At 39.2% G+C, this 20707-nt stretch overlaps 1 protein-coding gene across 3 annotated transcripts in view; it reads left to right on the top strand.

The window, feature by feature from the left end:
- LOC135703024 (homeobox protein araucan-like) overlaps window positions 1–20707 on the top strand; it is a 232970-nt gene that overhangs the window by 167592 nt on the left and 44671 nt on the right. For all 3 annotated transcript variants that reach the window (XM_065224120.1, XM_065224119.1, XM_065224121.1), the window contains one exon: window positions 7842–7960. In XM_065224120.1, coding sequence (XP_065080192.1) covers window positions 7842–7960 — 119 coding nt within the window. The remainder of the gene's footprint in view (window positions 1–7841; window positions 7961–20707) is intronic.

Below are 20707 nucleotides of genomic sequence, written 5' to 3'. Positions count from 1 at the left end.
ACGTCTTCGGAGGTTCGTAAATTGCGCAATAAAAATTAAACGACAATAAAATATCAATGATCAACACTATCAACCCCCAAAAAAAGAGACAATTATTCATAGCAAGCAGATGATATTGATCTTACATGGCCATTGTAATTGAGAAATTCTAACGAAAAACTGTTATTCTAGTGCTGTCGATTAAAAAATAGCCTACCACTAAAGTATATCATACAATAAAAGACAAAGGGAATGTTTAACAGAAAAGAGCTGTTGATCAAACTTATCGATTAATAAATAAAAGAAAATAAATAAAAAAAAAAACTTCTTCAAAGTGCAGCAGGACAACAAAAAATTTCAGTTCAGTTCCAGCTGAGTATAGCATAATGGAAATATTGTATTTTAATTTATCGGAATTGTTTCGGTGACGTGAGTATGCGCAAACCATCGTATTCGCAAAAACCGTCGTCTGCAGAGCACTTATCAATTCTGAAGACACCCGACATCAGAGCCCAGCGCCATGCAGAGACATAAATGTTCAAATAGGGCTCGAGTTTATAAACTCGTGCTATGTCGGTGTCGGTTGTCAGATCTAAAGTGCAACGCACAGTTCGCTTTACGCGCCGCCATCCTAGTCACCTGTGCCTCAAGCCTCGTTGCCATCGTTTTGGCGGCGAACTGACCGGTGTGGCCCAACTTCGATCCTCATCGTAGTAGGCATATTTGCGCACTGCGTTCAGAAGCGAAGTACAAAAGAATTTGCGCCACGCAGAATATGCGAAAAGGGTGAATTTAATTAGCCCAAAGTATTCATTATGAACCTTTTGTTTGTGCTACTGGTGTTTTCCACTCCGGGCAGATCGTCGCCAGTCATGAGACAACTCTACTACCTGTACTTGACATAACAAATGGTGCCTAGTAGGAAGCTATCCAGACTGTGAAGGGTCTAATTATGAAAGGTAAAACAATGATTAAAGTCGAAAGTGATTACTTGTGTAAACGTTGTGTACTTCTTTACCGAAATTTTTGACTTTGGAAGCAATTTCTGCTATTCCATATTTGTTTTAGAAAATGCTGGCAAACCCCATTTATTTTGCTTTATGGCTTTTGATGCATTCCACAGTGCCACTCTTCCCGTGCATCAAATTTTCTTCACTTTCAGCAAAAGTCTACGCGATCAGGCACACATTGCTTCAACACGCTATAATATTGTCATTACCACAACATAAATTCCGTTATTGTTATAATAACTCAGTTTATGAACTTTTCTCTCTGGCTTTAAAACTGCCGTGAAGGTTGAGCACACTTAGCACAAGGTTTTTTTTTTGTGTTTCCCTACTCACCAACCAGCGCTTTTTAATTTTATGCTCCCCTTGCTCGGCGAAACCATGCCTCAACCATCTCGTGGCTTTGGTTAAATCCACTATTTTTCACTTTCCCGTTGGTGTTGCTCTATCACTTTGCACGCGTTGGTTCTGGTGTTCGCAGTTCCCGGTTGCATTCTATTGGGAGGAAGTGATTGTAGGAAGGCAGAGGATATCGGCTCAACCACTCGGCACTTGGGTACTGTTCCATAAAATATGCAACTCGATGAATGTAGAGTAGGATTATAATGGTAATATTAAAAGGATTTAACAGAGGGTGTACAATTTTGCTTTATTATCTGATTTATGCATAAAGTTTTTTTTCTATTTATTTGAATTTAACAGTCTATTTTATTTGTCTAGGATGCGGAAAAGTTGGGCATAACGATTAACACCTTTTGGGTTCCCTCATTTGCGATGTTTGGCGGTTAGATGAAGCTTTGGATATTTTAGTAATAATTTAGTATATTATGTCTATCATATTGTGATACTTGGGCTTTAAAGAGTTTGTTCTGAGAATATAGTTGGTGAGCCAAAGTCCACCTTGAGTCCATTTTATAGCTACGATAACATGACAGTTACTTTCGTTGCTACCTGTAAGCCATATTTCATACACCCGTCGAACCTGCAGCTCGGCAGCTGCCACTGGACATGACCAGAAGCATAAATATATCGGGAATGCAATTAGTTGATAAGGATAACCGGCTTTCGCGTTTGGTAGTTCCTTTCTTCGCTCTCTCTGTCCTTCGTGTAGCCCAACAAGCGTCACCCGTGTTTTTTTTCGCCTTATTACAATTTATATTCGTGTTCGACGGAACCTTAACAGTTGTACGTTTTTGCGTCTCCCGCTGAACGATCAATTTGCTCCAAACAAATGGTCACTAAATGTAGTTCACTTTGTTGCCAGCCTACTAAACGACCCAGTCGGTCGGTAGCTCCGAGTCTCAAAGTAGGCTATCGCATATGCGGGTTAGACAATAGATATTGTATGGTGGGAAGTCCTTGAACCTTTGGCCATTGACGCAACACGATAAAAGTGTGATACAGGCGGAATTCAGGTGTCCAGACCCGTCCTGCCTCAACCCCTTCCCAATGCCTCTAAACTCTCGCAACGCCTCAGTTCACTTTGTTGCCATTAACACCTGCGCGCTCTCGCGCTCCCATGAGCAGACAAAGTTAGTAGAAATAGTTCAACGCCAAGCTAACATGCCATAAATGCACTTAAAATATTTCTCCCTCTGCATGAATTTTTACCTTTTCCTGTCTTTTTTTTTTCGTTTCCAGTTCGTACGCGAGAATTAATAACTTAATTTTTATCGATAAAATGCCTGACGTAACGCTAGTGTATGGCTGGTTTAGTATTTTGTTTTCCATTTATTGAATTTCATAAACGATAAATTTATTAATGTGGCTGGCGTGATAAACCGGTGCGATTCTCGTTTTGCCATGTTACGCGGTACATTTTTGTACCCGATCGTCAACGCCTGCTTGATAAGGCAAGTTCCGAGCAGTACTGTTAGAAAAGCTCAATCGTCGCGAGGTAAAAAACATATCCACCGAAGTTCGTCGCTTGGAGATGCACTGCAGTCTTAGAGACCGAGTCTTTGCTGCTGTGATCATTTTGACCATCATTTGTCACGAAACCATCCAATGTGTGGGCTCCACTTTCTCGTATCATGCATACATTAATAACACATCACATATGGAACTGGGCTACATTCCTCTAGATTCTCAAAGTGAGGAGAATACAAAAAAAACAAAACAATATGTGTTAACATCGAAACGAAACAGAGCAAAAGCTGCGATGACTTAAGTGACCACGATATAGTTAGAGTTGATGCTTTCCGGTTTTCCAAAGTGGTCACGATGGATGCGCAGATGTGCGGCTGTTCTCATCAGCTCAAGAATGGTAATTTATATCTCTCACGTTTTGCTACTCTCCAGAGATAAATGGATTGCCTTTTGCTACTGTGTCCGTCCGAAGGCGAAGACGCAGCAAATGGTATTGCTAATAATCATAATAATGTGTGATACATAATAAAAAGGAAATAAATAAAACTGCGAGTTTCCATATTCTTGGCCGCCTGATTTCGCTCTCTCGCTCTGACTCACTTGTCCAATGAAACCTTTTGCTTGTTAAGACCAACTGACGAGTTTTGCTCTCTGTGACGCCATTCTTTTAACTACCCTTTTTTATTACAAATCGCTTTTATAGCTTGTTACAGGATACCTCTATCACCTCGTTACCTGGTGAGCTTTAATTGAAACATAAAAAGCTAACTGAGCCGTAACCGACGTAAACGCCACCCATTCGCATGCAGTAGGACTAATTGAATGCTGATTAGAAATTTGTAAATTGAAATTTTTACATTGGTTCAAGCGGCCACGACGTTGTCACAGGGTGTGATATTGAAATTAAAATTACCACTGTGTCACTTGAGCATCATTAGCATGGAAATGGCTAATGAGATAAGCGAGCAGAGCAGCGAGCGAGCGAGCGACCGATCATTGGCAAGCAACGGTGGGCTACTTTGTTTGTGCGTGCTCCCGAACAATAGGTCTTCGGCTATACGATTATTCCTGTTTTTTGAAGCGTTGCGTTGACTGTTTAACGTTCACAGTTTTTCACAGCATGCTGAGCAGCCGTTTACTTCTACGACAGTAGTGAAGCAAACTAATCCTACAACAATGCGCGTGCAGCACGCTCTTACCGCTTTCGGCGAACAGGTACCTATATCGGAAAACGATAATGTAGAAATTTCCACCAAATTTGAATTTACAAAAAGTACAAGTGTTCTTCTACCCTTTGCTTCACCTGCGTCCACAGGCTCACAAGCTCGCGTCTATTCACCACAAACCGGCCGGAGCCAAGCTGATAATTTTTGGTGTATAATTTTATGCGCGAAACATATTTTGTTAAAATAAAATGTTATAATTAAGTGTTGTATTTTTATCTTTATGTGCACATTAAAATACATTTGTAGTTGAGTATCGTTCACTTCACTCTATATCTTGGGTTAAGTTCAAGTTTATTCTTCCATCATCGCGTCTTGATCGTCAGCCACACTACACGTCTTTTGTGTTTCCTTGGGTTTTGTATCCATTTTCTTCAGCTTGCTTTCATAATTACCTGATTAAAATGGAACGAGAGGGAGAGAATTTTAGCATTGCTTGCCAACGAAGGGTGTGTCAACTGTAGTTGCTTTTGTATTCTTTTAATATATTAATTAGATAGGGTTAATGTCTTCAATATCGGTCTTAGTGTACGTTACATTGGGGCCATGCATGAATTCCAAAGTTAGCATTTTTTTATCGATTTATATTAGCATATTGTTCATTCAGTCATTTGTCTGTATTGTTCCAGATTAAAAAAAAATAATTAGCAGCAAACGAAGTAGGCAATTCATTCAAGATGTCAATAATCATTGCAATATGTCCAGAAAGATCCACTCATGTTTCAAAGAAGAAGAACATTTACTATGAGAAATCTTTATCTAGACATGAATACATGAAGGAAAATCTGCGTTGAAAAATTCCTCTGCAGAAAATATACATACATACGTGATCTCGAAACTCTATCCAAGCTTCAGTTCTTATGATTTTTCTAACGCCCATGATCTTAAATATAGAGTCCTTAAGGGCCGAATTTAGAAAAGTTTTTCAAGTAGGTGTTCTTATAACCAGGATTAAGTTTGGGATCATAATTTATAGTTCTTATAATAAGGTCTAGAACAAAAATAAGGACATTATTACCAAATATGTTCAAGAACTATAATATCTTCAAATAAAAATTTAAGTTCAATATTTTGACATGTTTTCAACATCCCTTTTAGGTCTTGAAAAATTCTCAAAGTTGCATTTTCCAAGAAATACTAAATTAAGTCCTTTACTTTTCGAAATTCGGCCTATTTTTAAATTTGGTTTAATTGATAGCGGCCAAATTACCCATTAGACCTAGTGGTCTTTGATCTTATGATTAATGCGTGGAAAACGTTTCTAATTAATTTGACTATTTTTCATTAGCATTTTGGTTATTAAAAATATAGCAACATGCTTACTGAATCAGTCAACTGTAAATACTGCCAGGATATTTCACTAAGAAATCACAAACAGAAAATATAATAAAAAAAAACATGCTGCATAGTTTGGAATTTTTTAAAACTAGTTTAAGCTGTTGATTAAGCTTGCGTACCCAACTTTTTACTTTAAACATTTCATATTGCATCCACATTTGATAAAACAGGATCTCTTCGATCAGAAATTGTACCAAGATTTTGATTATGTATATTTACTATTACTATTTGTGTCTTGTTGAAGGATGTGTTACTACTACCGAAAGCTACAACAATTTTAAACTGCAGTTTTCAGTGATAACAATAACCTGTAAATATTCTATTTTATTTCATTCTTATTCCTCTTTGATCCTTGTTTGGACCTTACCCGAAGTACTTCTGCATGGACATCGACTTGGAAAATTCCTCTTCGTTCCTTCAAATTCTTATAGTAATATGCTTGGAAACCGATTTGGAGAAACTTTTTTCTGCCACTATGGCACCTAAGCGCAAAAGAAAAGGGCACTCTCTTGATCCCCCTTCTGATGAAATTCACTTGAGCAATCAATTTGATGTACTCACGGATGATTGGAATGATCCATCATCCAGGCAAAATTCTAATAAACTTTCTCGGCTTAATGCCAAGAAGGAAAAGGTTCCCCTATTGTGCTATATATGATTTAAAAGAGGTCTTCAGCTAATTTGTTCACATAAGAAATGATTGCAAGCATACCCGTAATCATTATGACATTTTTCTTATAGTAATTCCCATATAAACTTCAAATGGCCACTGCAGTATGAGTTCACATCCAAATAAGCACCAATCTTGAAAGAATGATGGATCCGATTTAGAATCGATTGAGTTCGGTGGAACAAAATCGGTATTTTGAACTACATATTTTCTCAAAACCTTGCTGGATCGAGAAAAATTAAGGCTCTTCTTCTGGGTTCAAGCTGTTGAGTTGTTGACAATGATAAGTGTGCATATAAATGATATATATGGGTCTATTTTTTATCATTTTTTTGGAAATTTGTTTTGACAGCATTCTGATAACATGAACCTCTGAAAGAGTAATATTAAAAAATCATCCATAGCAAATCGCCATAATCTTAAAACAAACTTCAAACCATTTGCGTGATCTCTAAACCTTCATGAATCTTTATCATTTTATAGACACGCTATTATTTTAGGGCTATGAATCAAACTGGAGAGTGATCTATTAGGTTACATTTTTAGACTTATTTTTTTTCTCAACATGTAGCACCCTAGTCAACAACCCTCCTCTCCTAATCTATGCATCTATGCGGTATGTGGTATATGAACAGGCCCTAATATAATCGGGGATTGAGTGAAAATTTGTTTTATCATGATATATTTACAATGCCTCACTTATTTTTATTCACTATTTGATACAATCTTTTATTAAGGTTAGGTGTTTAACAGTGATCATACTCTTGTAAATCGCAGTTTTTACGATATTTTTCTTTATTTAACGCTTACATATATTAAAATACAAATCCAATGAAAATAAGTAAACTTTACGTAGTAAATCCGAGTTTACTCATTGACTCTGTAAGCTCGGGTTTAAAGGAAAACTAAGTAAAATTTCCATTAGGGAAAAAAGAGAGAAGTATATAAATCGACTCATTCAGTGAATAAAATGCGTTACAACTGTCAACCGCAGTTTACTTTTAATCCTGAGGTGGTCATACAACCTGTCACAGGATTCTAGTTTTTCTATGGACTGAAGATATATATTGAACTTCAGAATCAATTGTTGTGTTGTGGCAAAGATACACTTTGTATGGATATAAAAACAACTACCACCTGGTAGCCCCTCGGCAGAGCGTTGTGAACCGAGGCCTGACGACGTTGACGATGATGATGGTAAGGTGAATCACACGAAACAGTGGCAAGAAAAGTGCCAAGTCTCGTCTCAAGAGCTAGCAGCAAATTTAAATTACCTGTGGCGCTTTCGCGATATGACGAACTGCCAGTGTAAACATTTCAGTCCACGATCGTGTTGAGGCAGCAGGATGAGAGGCATGAAGGTGGAGCCAGATGGAAAAACAAACACACAAAAGTATTTGTTGATCATAAAAAAGTTAATATTGCTGAAGTGCATTGAGAGGGAAAATGTGGTCGAAAAAAAAACTATCCACACAGCACTTGCTGAATCGCAATAGACGGATAGACGGGCAGGCGGGCAGGTAGACTGGCAGTTCGAGAAAATCACTCAGGTCAGACAGGTTCCATGAGGCATACCGAGCCCGAGAGCTAACAAGAGAAACAATAAAAAATAAAAGTGTTAATTGTTTTGTTTTGTCCGACTTAATTCGTAAACACAATGGTACACACTAACGCTATCAAGATGAGAATATTTCATTTTGCGGTTTCAATTTCAATTAAATATTTCTCTCTTCTTTTTCTCCAATTTATTTGCAGAGCAACCCGTATGCTTTAAAGGAAAGTGGACCAACTAGTGATATGACCGCGTGGACATCCGCCGGTCTGCAACCTACGACCGGATACTACCCGTACGATCCCACTCTGGCGGCCTATGGGTGAGTTTTCGTTGTTATTGCAGGAGGGAAAAACCTTCACACCCTTTTCTTTTCGTGACCGCATCCGGAGTGCCTGAAACTGCGAAAAGTCACGCCGTTCCGGAGCTTCCGGACTGAACGTCAAAATTCACTCCCATCTTCAATTCGATAAAAACCCTCGAAAATTGGCCTCAAAACACACTGCGAAGTAGTTACTTCCTTCCTACTTTTTTTATTATTGTTGCTCTCCTTGCTTTTGTATTTTTATCACATTTTATTACGAATGCTCAAATGTACCGTCCCTTCGCTGCCGCTATTCAGAACAGGAGGGAAGCGAAATCTGTGGTCGACTATAATTCATAAAAAGCGTATGTTTATAGTGGTGGGTGGAACATTATCGTCGGTTTTCTTGCGTTCCATTGTTTGCTGTGGCTAGGAGTCGAAAGTCCTTTGCACTGACCGAGTCTTGACAGTGAAAAGTGCACCACATTCCGCAGTGAGCAAACATGCGCTGATGGCGTGACCTTTAGTAATTTTTTTGACTATTGACGCCTCTCACTGACCAATAATCGCAATAGAAAATGGAAAAGGATTGACCGGTGGGAAATCACCACAAAACACGCCTTGCGACATTGTATTCCATTGTTTCTTTGGATGACGGGTTGCAATAAGATCAGTGAATAATTGAGGTTAGGCGCTGGATTTTGAATCAGGCTTGGACAGCTACGTTTATGCAAATTATTTTGATCATCATAACTCGGAATATGATAATCAAATTATTGTAATCAGGTACAAACTTTTCATTTAATCCCCCATCAGCTGAAATGGGATCATCCAAGCGCCTCTTTTAACACATCATTTCGACACGTTAAACTCCATCGGGATCTCATCTTGTATTTATAGCGCTTCCTCCATGCGATAATAAAATATCATTCAATAAACGAAAGAACGAAGAAAAAAAAATTGAAAAACGATTTGAGAACCCATAAAAAATTCAAAAACTTCTACCTTTCCCCAGCGAGATGTATCGTGAACCCTCGACCTTCTGAGTGCTTCCTTTTTTTTCGAATGAAAAAAAAAACGAAGCAACCAGTGCTCTTCTCACCACGTTAAAAAAAATACCGTTGAAGAGCGAGAGTGTGAGACCACTTCCGATTCAATAAAGACCGGAATCGAACCTATCAATATAGCCTTGCCGAACACGGCGTACGTACCGTTTTTCCACTGTTGTTTCGTTCTGCCACGTGCACGGATGTGTGCATGTGTGCGAGTGGAACGTTGTAGGAAAATACCACGTGTGTGCGCCGCACCGGCGGGGCAACCAATCGAAAGAAAAAGTGCCTCGAGTCTAGCTTTAATACAGAAACTGCCTCTGCAGGCGAGAGCACTCCAGCGGTTTTGGGAAAAGAGCGATTTTCCTCAATAGCGACTAGTCATGGAAATGTAGATCAGGTTGATTTGCTTGTCCATTATTTTCCCTCGGGAGGAAGGGAAATCCACCTGGAAAATGTAAGGAATCTGACAAATTATCAATGCTCGCTGGGAAATATGGCGAAGCAGCAATGATGGATGGTTGAAGCAATACAGTCATACTCTACAGGAGGCTTCGTTTCCTTTTGTGTGTCATTTTTTTTTTTAGTTGTCGAGTGTGACTGCGAAAAAATGAATGAATGCGAATCGTTCGGTTGTTGGCACGCATAATACATAAAAGTTGATAAATTTCACATTTTCTCCGTATCCACCTCACGGATCCGAGGCCAAGGAAGCCAAAACGAGGTTGGAATCGGTTTTCCTCCACCACTAACCTTCTGCGGCGGAAGATGATTGGAATCGAAATTGATGATGCTCTCCTTCTGGAAGTTTTCCCGCCCGTATGAAGTCGTCTTTCCGTGATTTAATACGTGAAATATGCTCGTAAATGGGCTTGTTTATTCTGCTGCTCTGTTTGAGGGTGGAATTTTTCGCTGGCTGCTTCCTTGATTCAGAGCGAGTCAATCTGGAGGCAGCTGGTTAACTCAATTGAATTTCGGGTGAATGGGGGACGTGGAAATAGGAAAAAATAGACTCTCAGAGTGATAAATCAGTTTTGGGGTTTCTTTCGTGTGAATCGTTTTCCCTTTCAGGCCACATATTTGTGTGGTACCTTCAACGGTTTTCAGGGCTATTGAAACGCACTTTGCTTGATGAGAATGGTACTACTGAGAATTATTCTCCTATCTTGTTATGTCCTGATAGTGGTCGGAAAAGTTCGAAATCGTGACGTGACCTACTGATAAGTACTTGATAATCGATATGTTTCTCGTCTGTTTGAGTATAAAACCACTGCGACCAGTAATTTGTAGTATATTCCGTGTCCTTGTTTTAGTATATGTCATGTTACTCCATCACTATTGAGAAATGGTGAAGTAATCGGTTTTGATGCAGTTTTCATTCTTGTTTTCATCACAAGGAACCACAATATCAAGACTAACTATCTCATTTTTCCGTGTTTCAATCATCCTCGGTGGAGCAATCCGAGTATTGTCACTATTAACAAGGCATACAAAGTAATAAGGACTAAGATACGTTTCTTTCATAGGTAAGCGTGATTATCTCTCACCCCAGCAGGCCTGGGTTCAATCCCAGTCGGCACCGGCGGGATGATCTCTGATCACGCCTTCCTTTGGAAGGGAAGTAAAGCCGTTGGTCCCCGGTTCATGAGTTGATGAGTCGATATGTATGGTCCAGGGGTGGGAGCTACCTACATGGCGTCGGTAGCATTGGAAAACAAGATCGACGGAAAACAATTAAAGGAAGAAAAAAAAACCATGCCATAGATTAACAAGCCTGTCATTGTTGTGATCAAATGAGCGCTTTAGTTTCCTATCCAGCATTGTCAAAATCAGAAGCTATACTAAAAAACAGAAAAATCATTTTCATTTAGGCAAAATGATTATCTTGAACACTATCAGGCGCAAAAACCCCATATCCTTACACAAAACATATACAATAATTAAAAAGCGAATCATACAAAAAATAAACGGAAATAGAATCACAACATAATAAATTAAAATCGTGGTCCATAACATAAAATTATCATCCTTAGGCATGCGCTCGTCAGGTGCCAGGCCAAGCCCTCGTCAGAAAGATGAAGTTAACGGGGGAAAAAGAGCAGGTAGCACAATCTTTACATGTTATAGAAATTGGACAGTTACTCACCAATTTAATTGAATCATTGAGGCGTTTCATCGTAGTTCAATTGATGTCATTCCGCCTTTCAGAGAGTCTACGCTTAAATGTACTCAGCAGAAGCGTTGAAGTCGAACAGCAAGTACATCTGGTTGAACCTGGCTGACATGAATCGTATGGGATCATGCTGACCATACAAAGCGTTGCGAACCTCGAGCATACAAAATCACGGTGGCGAAAGATTCGTTCCGGTGCGTAAATATTCAGCTGCGCGAGGATCTTCGATGAATCCGTATTCCCCAACAGGATCTTTTCCACACAAACTGCTTGAGCAGTGTTTCTTATTTTCTCCAGAGTTTCAATACCCAGCAGTCAACAACGGTCCTCGTAATGTGGTAGCTGGATTGGATCTCGCCACGGAAGGTCACGAAGGGCATATCTCACGAACTGCCGATTGGCTCTAGAGATAATGTCGTTGTAATGTAATCGAAAGGTGAACGCTTAGTCAAGGACAACGCCCAAATCCCATACTTGGTGAACACGCTCAAGAGGCTGGTCGGCGATGTTATAGTTATGTATAAACGGCTTCAGTTTCCTGTTGACCTATATGACGTTGCACTTATGAATGCTCAATGTAAGCATGTTTGTTACACCATTCAGCGAAACGATCGATTAACTGTTGTAATACGAGCCAGTCCTGAAGAATATTCACCACCATGTAAATGTTGACACCATCAGCATAGAACAATCGGCAACCTGTGGGCAGTGTTTTAGATAGTTCATTGATGAAGTGTTAGGTTCTTATAGTTGATTATAGAATCTCCATAAGCAACTTTAAGATTCTAACGCTTCTAACGTACCGTAACTAGAAAAGCGCTTACCATACTTTATTTTATTTTTTTCATATTTATATCTCTTTCTCACATTTTTTTTTGATTTGAACACATAGCAATCACATATTACATTTTAAAAGCATATGGACAGCTAGAATAAAAGATAGAGTGACATTTGTGAAATTTAAACTGCATCCATAGTAATCTCCACACTCTAATCTTTCAGCAATCTTTACCATCATATTTTGGGGTTATGTATTAAACCGGAGGTTGGCTGGTGATACCATACACCGTCCACAAATCAACGGCAGAATGGCTAACTTGCTCTGCCACTTCAAATTTTCTAGGAAGTAAATCGTGGACACTATTGCGATTTGATGCATGAAATTTTCTTCTCCATATTTGATACTTTGCTTCAAACATGGGGAAGCAGTTTTGTAGTTGTATATTTTCTGGTAGCTGATATTTAGTGTTGTTAAGATATACTTCGTAGATTGGATACTAGTGACACTCACGTCTCTTCTGAAATTTTCAGCTAGTATACTTTCAGGAATAATGCTGGGGAGTAAACATTGGTTCTAATCTAAACAAGAGTAACAGAACCATGACTGTCGCTAAAGGGTGATACGGTCAAAATTTGGTCAAGGGAAAACGCGTGTAAATCGGTGAAATCGTTTATTTAAAAAATCAAATTAAATTTCTTTTTCAAGTTCAATTAGTATAAAATTCAGGAAAAATATTCAGTTAGGCTTCCGCTTTTCCAAATCCGAATTGCCGGGCCTTACGCTTGACCCCTGCCATCAGATTTTGTACAGCCACCTTGTCCACCTTCTTCGCCGCAGAAAGCCAGTTTGCCTTGAACTGCTGCTCGCCCTTAGCAGTTTTTTTGGTCTTCTTTTGGTTCCGCTTGACAATAGCCCAGTATTTCTCAATTGGGCGGAGCTTTGGCGTGTTGGGAGGGTTCTTGTCCTTGGGAACCACCTGCACGTTGTTGGCGGCGTACCACTCCATGACCTTTTTACCGTAATGGCAAGATGCCAAATCCGGCCAAAACAGTACGGAACAACCGTGTTTCTTCAGGAAAGGCAGCAGACGTTTATTCAAACACTCTTTCACGTAAATTTCTTGGTTGACAGTCCCGGAAGCTATGAAAATGCTGCTTTTCAAGCCACAGGTACAGATGGCTTGCCAAACCAGATATTTCTTTGCGAACTTTGACAGTTTCATGTGCTTGAAAACATCTGCTACCTTTCCCCTTCCTTTTGCCGTATAAAACTCCTGTCCCGGAAGCTGCTTGTAGTCGGCTTTGACGTAGGTTTCGTCGTCCATTACCACGCAGTCAAACTTCGTCAGCATCGTCGTGTACAGCCTCCGGGATCGCGCTTTGGCCGTCGTATTTTGTTTATCATCGCGATTTGGAGTCGCTACCTTCTTGTAAGTCGATAGTCCGGCTCGTTTTTTGGCTCGATGCACGGTTGTAGACGATACACCCAGCTTATTTGCGGCATCTCGGAGAGAGAGGTTAGGGTTTCGCTTGAAACTACCGGCAACTCTCTTTGTCGTCTCAGCGGCTTCCGGTTTTCGATTTCCCCCCGATCCAGACTTCCTGGCTGTCGACAAACGTTCCCCAAACACTTTAATTACATTTGTAACGGTTGATTTGGCAACTTTTAGCGATTTTGCCAACTTTGCGTGCGAGTAGCTCGGATTTTGGCGATGCGCGAGCAAAATTTTGATACGCTGCTCTTCTTGCTTGGACGGCATTTTGACAACTGAAAAGTGAATTCCAAAATCAAAATAGGAGCAACATTCTACACACACACACCTTCAAAATGAGGGGTGTTCAGGTTTTTTAAATGCAAAATTGAAAGAAATACGTCAAGTTGATATTGACCAAATTTTGACCGTATCACCCTTTATTCCCGGTCACGCCCATCTTTACCATAACTTTATATCCAATAATAGGGATAGGGAAGGAAATGTTGATGTTGTACTTACTTAACGAGAGGCCACTGGTAGCTGATATTTATACTCCAGAAAATGTGAAGTGGCATCAGTGCAAAAGCTTCCTTTCAATGATTGCAAATGCTAGATTTTGTGAAAATTTAAACTATAATTCGTGTAAACTTCTGAGATATATTGCATAATCCACCAAAATTGTAAACAAGCCGGTTATCATTTTCTTTGTATATACCAATTTAACATTAAACATTTTATCCTCGATCGTGTAATGTTAAATTGGTATAAAAACGACATAAATATAGGATGTAAGTAGCTACAGATGATTAAATCATGATATTTTTGCTTTTCCAGTATTATTTGGATTGTTGGAAAGGAAATAAGTTATTTTTTATACTGTTCAATTGGTCATGTCACATGATTGTTAGTGTGAATGTTAATTCAATATTTAAATTTCTAATTTTTGTCGAGTCGTTTGAAAAACCAAATGTTTGATTTATTCTTAAATGTTTTCCCTGGAATATCTAGAATCGAAAATTAACTTCAAACATTCAAATATAAAAGGGGATTAAAACTTTGATAACAATGACAATGAATAACAAGAGTCGAGAACAAAAATGTCTGAACAAGACATTAATAAATGAATAAACTAATAATAATAACAATATTTTGGAATTTTTGGAATAAAAATAAAATTTGCATAAGAAAAAGTATAAACGGAATCCGAGATACATCACTTTGAAAAAAGTGTGGACTTCATTTTCAGAGTGAATTTCGAAGAGTTAAGATTGGAAATACCCAAAACATTTGATCTAACGCAGCATTGTTATCAGCACTGCTTAGAATATAACCACAGACAAACAGACGTAACTCTCAGAAGAAAATTCTTCAAAAAATATCGTCAAGCGTATTTTGCACCATCTATCATCCACATTCCCAAGCAATGTTTTGCAACAGGAGCATCCCTCGTGAATGCAATTTTTTCACTAGTTGCTTTTCCTTTGTTCTGTCAACGCGTCAGCTGTGTTTAGTAAAAACAAAACAGATGGAAGTCAGTGATGTCGGTTCTATGAAATTTTCCGAAGATCTATAGAATTGATTGAATTCTGCAGAATTACGGATCCGTAGGAAAAATTCTCAGAAGCTGAGACTTTTTTTAGGGATTTGTTTTGTTTGCTTAGTGTGCTTTTTCTTTTGGTGGAAACAAATTTTTAAACGAGGTCATCACTTATTAGTTCCCTTTCTACCACCGCTTATCACTTGAATGTGTACATAGGAGAAAAAAAAATATATATCAATCAATGATATTCATGGTGAAATATTGAACATCAATAACTGGTAAAAGTTGATAGAATAGTATAGTCATCAACATGATTTGTTCTTGTGTTCTGTGTACATCGTAAAACGTAATATTAGGAACGGAATGACTAATGTGCAGCAGTTTTGATGTAATATTCAACAACTTTTTTTCTGTATTCGTCAGATGTGGTATGTGTCTCCTGTGGAATGCCTTGACCACTTATCATTTTCAAGAGCTGACATCTACTAGCTAGACGTGAAAAAGAACTGGCATCACTGATAAGTTCGAAATGTGGTGGCTTGCTCAATACTTCAGTGGCGTGATTGTGAGTGTTATGTCTGTTTGTCTGTGATATAACTTTGTATGCTCTCGAATTGAAATCCTTATTTTCATATGGTTGATTATGATTCTTTTGGAAAATGTAAAATTTAAGGCAACAAACTGGCACCTTTTCCTAGTGATTCTCTGTCGAACTTTTGTGATAATAAGTTGATCGTTGCTGTATTTTCGAAACATTGCAGAGTTTTTTCCGTCTAAAACTGTTCAACTCTGAACAACCGTTTCGAAATGTCATTTAAACCATGCGTTGTTGGGCCAGAAAATTGTCATTTTCGGGGCACCGTGATAAATCATGTTACCAAAAGTTCTAAGCTTTAAAACAATAACAAATGCAGAAAGTTAACTACGTACTCCGTGCCAGCGACTGGCACGACTACCATGTGGCCGTGTTTCGAGTCTGTCACTTGGGTGACTCACTCTATAAACGCAGAGCACGCAAGCAAATGGCCCCCAACAACATCAGCACAATTAATTAACGCATCGGAACATGTTCATCAAATGCTCGAAATATGTTTTAAACTGCTCTCCTACTCTACCTACTTTCTCGAAACCTTCCTCACAACACGTTGCAGTTGCTGCTCGCTTGCTAGAGAGTTTACGTCTGACATTTGAACAAAGCACTCGCGGTTAATGAAATGTAAGCAGGTGCGAAATTTTTGCAACTCTTTCTCACCCAACCTCCGCCATCGCCGCAGTCTTGGAATTTTCCGCTTTTAATCTAAAAAGCATTTCACTTTCAGACCTATTTTTGTGGCCAAGCAAAAGCGCAACACCAATTAATCCGAATCACCTGAGGAGAGCCTTATCTCCTGGCTGTTTGAAGTGTTTCATGCTCTTGCATCGATGAGCATTAGTGTAGGCTCGACTTCTCGCCTGATTCCATTCGGGTGGCTAATTAATGTACGATAAACGAATATTACACTGCATTCACGCTTATGAATGTTTTAACGTTTCATTAAGTTTGCACCGTTCAGGCTGGTTACGTTAAGACCCAATTATTTGCTTATTTCACCATCTGATGCAAAACTAGTGTTAAGTTCATGTTTATTCGAGTTGCACTTGCATTCGCTTTCCGGGGGAATTTTCGAAATTCATCATATTTTACAATGTATGCCGTTTGTCCCTGTCAAGAACATGTTTTAAATTTGTAATTTTCAAAGGTTTATAAGACTTGACAGCTTCACGCCTGTGTGATAAAGCCCTGTGCACGGTGGTGGCCATCATCGTCTAGACAAGCGTAAAATTGCGATACTGAATCCATTCAGCCATGACTTGATGATGGGTTGATGCGTGCATGCATTGTTGTGGCGTTTGTACTTGTGTACCTGACGGAGATTGACCGTTGAAAAATGTGCGTAAGGTAATCATTCAAATGCTTTAATGGAAAAACGGTGAAAATATTCAATGGTGAAATAGTTTGTACAATTTTCAATAACATGTAACATGCTTGAAGTGAGTAGCTGCTTGGATTGTGTAATAGAAATTGTTCAAGGTGAGCTAACCTTTTAGTCGATTGGCGCACGAAATAAATGTGTATTGTGAAAAACAACTTTGTTATGTTCAATACGCCCTCGTACCCGCTTTCATGGGCTGACAGCTAAGGTTTGCTTAGTCAGAAGTGACGAATTTGATTGTTCATGTAGGTGAAGATCTTTGATGTTGGAAAATTGTCAGACGATCAGGTTAGTTGTTAAAATTGAACTTCAGTCATGCCAACATCAGTAGAGAAATCTAAAAACACACTATGACAGGGAATTGTGCTCCTGGAGGAAAATGTTGAAATAGTTAACGTTTGAATGATTTAACTATATTACAAATGTTTAATTGAAAAATGCTAGCCCAGTGGGCTAGAAATTCAACCTAGGGGCGTAAATAAATTGCTCAAAAGCGCTTAGTCGCTTTCATAATAGTTTCAAAAGCAATAATTTAATAGTGTTTCAAATTTGGGTTCCTTGGTATTTGCATGGAATCTTCCACATGCATTTTTTTGTTAAATATTTATCAACGTGATTTTTAACCAAAGGCTAGTTCATCACGGTACACATGCTAATGAAAAATAAAACATTTCTCTGGTGCATCGCATAGAGGTGGTATCCCAAGTAGCACAATTTTGGAAGGACAAGATGCAGCAACTTGTTCTTATGACTATAAGAAGCCGTACCTACAACCAATTTGCAACAACCATGCTACTAGGGCTCTTATGGTGTTAAGTCATACAAGTTGAAGTTTTTACTTATTTTATTCTATGTAATTCCTTCATATCGAATCGCTTCCGCTTCTTTGTGTACTAACCAAAGTTTGTAAAAAAAAAAAAACGCTTAACAACAGTCTCAGAGCACCTAAATTTATATCAATTTTTCCAAGTGTGTAAGGTAAACGTTTAAAATTTGACAGCAGTCATCGTTTGCCTGCCGAATGCTAAACAAGGGTGTTTGTTATGTTGTACACTGAAAACGAACCTAACTGATTATTTTGATCGCCGTAAAACATCAGTTATAGTATTAATTAGGCTTGCAATCAATCAGTTTATTGTTCCTCAGACAGAATTTTTGTTTTTTTTTTGTATCGAAATTCCTAAATAAGCCCTTTGCCCCATTGCACCAGTTGAACAGTTTGTTAAAATATTTTCCAAATAATATATACTCAAGGTGGTGTATGAAAAGCAAGTAGAAGAGAGCACACAACGTGTAATTAAACATTATTGTAAATTGCCCTGCGTGAACATGAATATCTCATGTTTTGATTATTAGCATATAAATACAAACATTTCGCTTACTGTGCCTTGTGTCGTCGTCGTCGTCGGCGGCGGTGCGTCGCTGATGCCCGGTGTCCTCATGAATACTCATAAATTGGCAAATAGAGTTCATGGGATGTAGTGGGTAGTGGCAGTAAAGACGGGTGAGCGTAATCAGCGAAATTATGTATGATATGCGGCACATCCTCTGAGCAGAACAGATCCCGACCGCTGCTGGTGGGTGGTACGAGGTGCAATGAAAAGAGTAGCGATGAAGCTAATTGTATGCACTTTTAGTGTTTAATTATATGGTGATGATCTTCAGTTTGCTTTTTCTCTGTCTCCATGTATCAAACGAACGCTCATAGTCGGTGTTCTCTCATCCTGAACGGGAGGCTCTTTCGGAACGGTGTCTATTTGACTAACATGCAAAACAATTAGTGTGCAGGGTTGTATCCGTTCATGGGACAACAAAGCTTTGCTCAATAGCTATCACTATATTGAACTCGATTTGTAAGGTAAAATTTGAAACTTGGCAGTGATTATTTAAAAATTGTGTGATTTTCAAATGGACGGCGACTTCGCACCTGAAACGTCACATCCAACCGCTATCATTAGTTTTGCACATACTTTGCCTTGCCACTTGTCTGATGTCTATCTAGCACTACATCACAGTTTTGCACCAGCTTCTGTGACCATTGCTAATAACAGCCATACCACCGGAGCCGCCTCTGAACAATGCGAGTATCGTTATCATTACGCCTCAGGGAAATGAACCTGATGGAAAACAATACGGTGAAATGAGAGAGAGAGAGAGAGAAAGATCACCTCTGTATGTCCACTCTGTACCTACCAATTACGATTCGCTTTCGCACAATCCTCAATTGTTATGATAGAGTTCTGAGGGCCTGTTCATAAACTACGTAGACCTTTTTTGGGAGATTTTAGATCTCCCCTCCCCCTTCGTAGACAATCGTCCATACAAATTTTGAAAATTTGAATGGACCGTAGACACTCGCTTAATTGTCTACGCGGTGTATGAACAGCCCCTAATGAATTCCTGGCCCACAATTCGGCTCGACCTACTGACCATAATCATGTCGGATGCCCATGGCTACTTAGCAAGTCAGTAGTGTGATGAGCGTATAGATTCCCATTCATCGTTGGTGGTCAGAACGTAGGAATATCAACGCCCCATAACATGCACTTGATTCGTTTTTAGACGCAGCGCGTTTAAGCCATAAAAAATCTATCATAAATCTAACGCGCTAGTTCTGCACATGGGGAATAAAGTTTCCAACTTTGCGTGCCCCAACTATGTACCGCACCGTGTGACATCCTGCTTGTTTTCGTGGTCGTGTGACAAAGATTTTTTCCCGCAGGGGTGGATTCATATCTGACATGCAACCGCTCGTGATGCGTTCGTATCAGTCACTCCGTTGCTTCTGGTGACGCCAAACGGTGGCTAGAATTGCCACCACAAATCATGTAGCAGTAAAGTTTTATTGGTGGAAAAACAGTGGTTTATTGTTGGGTACATGATATGAATATATTAGCACTAACAATTCAATAAATCACAGAGCTGAAAAAAAAAATCTGTTTATCCACCTCACGAAGGTCGGATTCAAGAAAATCAACCCAACTAAGTCTAGGGCATTCGGGGAAAACTAACGATCCAATCAATGCAAATATGGTTGCCCAAGTGCGTATCGAGTTTTGCATACATCGAGGAGGTGATCGAAGTATGCCATTCAAAATAATGGACTACATTTTTCGCAGACAGGTAGTGCGAACAAAGAAATTTCCCAACACCCTTGGCAGCCGTAAAATAAAATGTTGCAATGTTTCGGAAATGTTCGCCAAAGACCGCTTAGCGCCACCGTCCATTAAAATTTATTACATTTACTCGGATCGTCAATTTATTTCTCGTTTTTCTTCGTCAACTGCATCGTGCCTCTCTTGGAGCATCGAAGCACAAAACGCAGCTCTTAAACAAGATTAATTGATTTTTGATTTGTGCTTAACTTTGCCAGGTAAAACAAATTTATGTAAAAACTTTTCGTTTTTACTTCTGTCAAGTCAGGGGCCCGTATTCATAGATTAATCTGGCGCGATTACGTTTTCCACCCCACGAAAACAAGTTTTCTTGCTCATTCCTCTGACTTGCTGGCTGGACTTGCAAGAAGTACCTGAAAATCAACTGTGGCATTGCCTGAGCTTGTATTTACGATTATTCGATAAGTTTTTGTTTCACTTTCCTTCCTCGGCCCATCCCTGTCCTGAGCCAGTTTCTGTTCTCCGGAAAGACCGAAAGCAGAACTAATTTATGCATGGGTAAAATTCAAACCCCCGGCAATGAGGAGGCGAGAAGGAGGAGAAACGCAACAGAGTGTACGTACGCATTTGCCAGAATGGCCAGTTTGGCGCGACATCGA

This window comes from Ochlerotatus camptorhynchus, unplaced genomic scaffold (assembly GCF_037179485.1).
Source record: "Ochlerotatus camptorhynchus isolate MF236.1 unplaced genomic scaffold, CSIRO-AGI_Acam_v1.1 ptg000205l, whole genome shotgun sequence".
In the NCBI taxonomy this organism is placed as follows: domain Eukaryota; kingdom Metazoa; phylum Arthropoda; class Insecta; order Diptera; family Culicidae; genus Ochlerotatus; species Ochlerotatus camptorhynchus.
The sequence above is the reverse complement of the archived record's forward strand: the minus strand, read 5'-3'. Positions and strand labels throughout refer to the sequence as shown.